Source organism: Buceros rhinoceros, unplaced genomic scaffold (genome assembly GCF_000710305.1).
Source record: "Buceros rhinoceros silvestris isolate BGI_N320 unplaced genomic scaffold, ASM71030v1 scaffold3435, whole genome shotgun sequence".
Classification (NCBI taxonomy): domain Eukaryota; kingdom Metazoa; phylum Chordata; class Aves; order Bucerotiformes; family Bucerotidae; genus Buceros; species Buceros rhinoceros.
In genome coordinates, this window is record NW_010410980.1 from 12,798 (window position 1) to 16,301 (window position 3,504).

The window sequence follows — 3,504 nt, forward strand, 5'->3', positions numbered from 1 at the left end:
ACAGTCTCCCGGCTTGTGACTTACAAACCCAGTATAATTTCTTAGAGCACCAGAAAATTATCAGAAGATACTTAGCTGAAAATTTAAATGACAAATTGCATAATCTACTAAACAGCCCTGAAAAATAAAAAAATAAAATGTCATCTATTATTAAAATAATAATCTACTTACATGTAGTCCATTTTGCTTCTGAACTTCCTTAAAAAACAGCTGCTGTAAATATTAAGTAATTTTGCTGTGATTGGAAGCATTTGATTTGACAGGGATTCTACATTAATTATCCTTGGAGAAATATGTCGGGAATGCATCCTGTGGACTTCTGAATGCAAAGTAAAACCACTTGAGTAATTTTTCTAGTCCAGCAGTATTTTCAAGCCATGAAATTGCTCGATCGGTTCTGTATCTCTAAATTTTGTCATACAATCTGACTGTGTAAGATAGAAAAGGCAGATCTGGGCAATGTAATCTGACAGTAAATTTAGCCAGATATGTGAAAACACAGACCCTCATTATAAGCATGTGAACAACTCTGGTACCCAGTAGGGCCACCTTAAAAATCACGACAATCTGTCAAATGTCAATATTCATTTTACAGTGGTAGTCATTACATGGTCACATTCATAACTCCATCAAAATCCATAGTAACTGATACTCACAGCAGTTACCTTAGGATGATTAACAGGAAGAGTTGTCCCTGAATGCACACATCAGTACACCGTTAAAGGAGTCTCTAAAAATGGACAACCTCCCTGTCAAACTGGCTAAGAACAGTAACATATACTTGCACAAAGTAGTGTGAGTGAAAGTTTACTGGAGAGCTCCTTTTCCCTATCTCTGCTGACGTTGTTCACTTTAATACAGAAATGAGCAAAGCAGCACCACTCTGACTACGTTTTCTGAGTAAAACCCACCACTCACCTCATCACTGCCTTTTTGGAGGGCAGATGGCTACTAGATTCTTTCCACCAGCCTCCGGTGAAAAACTCAGCATCTCCACTCATATCACAAGGCTCTATGCCAGGGAAGTAGCAAATGCATCAAAGCATAATTTATCATTCACATTAATACACTAACTGAAACCTCATAAGCACAGGTTGAATTTTTTTTTTTTCCCCACACAGTCTCTGATTTCAAAAACAACTGAAGTTGGATTTTTACTGGATTACTTCCTATTAGCAACACATCACTACACAACATCTTCAGCAACTGTAGTGTCAAAAATTTGGTAATAAACTTGATGTTTCATTTCATCTCTGACATTATAGGACTTGATGAAGCATTCCAGCCATGGCAAGTCATCTACGGACAAAACCCAAATTACTGTTTAATACACATTTCTAACTTTTACAGGAAAGAAGTATAACTCGAGCAGGATCTTAACTAGGATATCTAAATGCATACAACAGTTAAGAAGAAAAATTAATTACTGATTCTGAAATTCCAATTTGTATCTTAAAATTTCCCAATTTTCCAATCTTCCAAGCCTCACCTTCCTCGCTCCAGCACCAACCCCCCAACCCCCCACAACACTTGCAACCAGTAGTTGTACCACAATATGGCACATATAAAGACTTTCCAACAATAACAACTAGTTTCCCTGTGACTCAATAAGACAATTTCATTGGTCTCAAAGAGAATATCCTTTACACCTTGTAAAATAGGGCCACTTTTTATAATTACAGTAAACACCCCAGCACGGTTGTGGCAGTCACTGAGAGCCATGGACTTAGCAGGAGTACGTCACAGAGGTCAGAGCTGCCTTGGATGTGCGTAGTTTAGGCAGAGTTACTTTCTGCCACAACAGAATTACTGCTCAAAAAAGCTCTGCGACTGGATTTGGATTACATTTTTGTTCAATTTCCATGGATGTTTCCTGAAGCAAGGGACACTCTAAATCAGCATGTGCGTTTGAAAGTAGAATCTCACTCGAAGTACATGCCATATGCCAAATTCCATGTTAGTTTTCACTAACGTGCTGCAGCATTTAGTACAAGGGTGCTCTGGTTAACTTCCATACAAATACAACTGACATGTTAGTGCCTGCATAGACACGACTGTATTCACACATCATTGAATTTACTGAAATTTTCTGAAATTCCTGAATTATTACATGAGAATTTACTTAACCATTACTTTTGTTTCTTGAAAGGGAGTGCTACTATTACAAAAATGCATAAAAAAAATTAATTGGGACTCTCCTTACAGACTCCTGCATTTCTCCATTCTGAGCTTTGCCCACGTTTAAGTTGAATTCGAAGACTTTGCATATGCAATAGCAGATTGAAAGACCCTTTCCCTTCCCATCTCCCCTTTTAAAACAATGGCAAGCTGACCTAATTTTCTTCCTGGAGGACAGAGCGTATTCATAGTCATCTGCATCTTTTGCTGAAGAAAATTATTAGTTAAGATTTCAGAGGCAGGAATTTGGAAGAACTTTTCCTGGAAGAGAATAGAAAAGTATGAGGTATTGGAAAAGGGGTAAGGAATCATTAGCCAGAAACCTGACTGCATGTTCCTTTATCATGTCAGGAACTTGAAATTATCCAGAGAGTTTACACAACAGAAAAACAGTATTGCTTCTAAAACTGTTTAGATACAGACAAAATCCCAAACTGTCTAAAAAAAATTAATAGTCTGTATTTCAGTATCCCTGAGTATTCAGGGACCACAGCCACCCAGAAAGCACATACGTAGGTCTGTATACAGAACTAGCAGATACTCCTCATGAACGTCCATAAACAGACAATGTTCTGGCTGGAGAGGATGGTCAGTCCTCCTCAACAGTCCCTCACTGCAGTGAGCAGAACAGTTTTGAGAGGAACAAAGACAATTGAAAGCAAGGGGCACAGCAACCTGGCTTAGAAATGGAACTCCCTTAGTTTGAGTTTCATTTCTTGGTAGTTTTAGAAACTCTGGAGAAGGGCTTATACTGCAGCACGCATTTCTGAATGGAGGAGTAAAACAAAGACTGGAACACCGCAATGTTAAATAAATCTTTTGCTGTGTATTTTTCAACCATACACAGTAAATGCATGATAGACAAAACTCCCTTTCTTTCAAAGTTTGTTTCCAAGTTTGTATCTCTAAAGGTTCATCATTTCATACCTTCTCAAAGTGAGCTAAGGTTTTTAATGGCGATTTTTCCTTTTTGTTGAAATTTAACAAATACAGAATAATCTGTCTTTGTATAGTTTTTGGATGACACATTTAATGGAAGTGATCAGAATTTATCAGATAATCCAGCAACAAAATTGACAGAGATAACTACTTTTCCCTTTCATTCTTCCAATTCTTCTGACTATAAAATTTTTCAATTTCTTTCCTTCAATGACTTTTTCCTATAAAGAGCAGAGAAAAGAACTGAGAGCATTCCTACAGGAGTGCAACTGGAAGCTAGTGTAAAGTTGTACTTCAGAGTAGCCCCGTTCCTTCTCAGGTGGTGCTGAAGGACCTGAGTTTAGGCTTGGAAGGTACTGGCTTGTCTTTTGACGGGCATTCCAGCAG

At 37.9% G+C, this 3,504-nt stretch overlaps 1 protein-coding gene across 2 annotated transcripts in view; it reads right to left on the bottom strand.

Annotated features, from left to right (window-relative positions):
- Positions 1-1,186: 1,186 nt before the first annotated feature.
- The window catches only part of POT1 (protection of telomeres 1), a 67,172-nt gene continuing 64,854 nt past the window's right edge, over positions 1,187-3,504 (bottom strand). For both annotated transcript variants that reach the window (XM_010135790.1, XM_010135789.1), the window contains exons 18-19: positions 2,334-2,439; positions 1,187-1,299 (exon numbers count right to left, since the gene is read on the bottom strand). In XM_010135790.1, coding sequence (XP_010134092.1) covers positions 1,187-1,299; positions 2,334-2,439 — 219 coding nt within the window. The remainder of the gene's footprint in view (positions 1,300-2,333; positions 2,440-3,504) is intronic.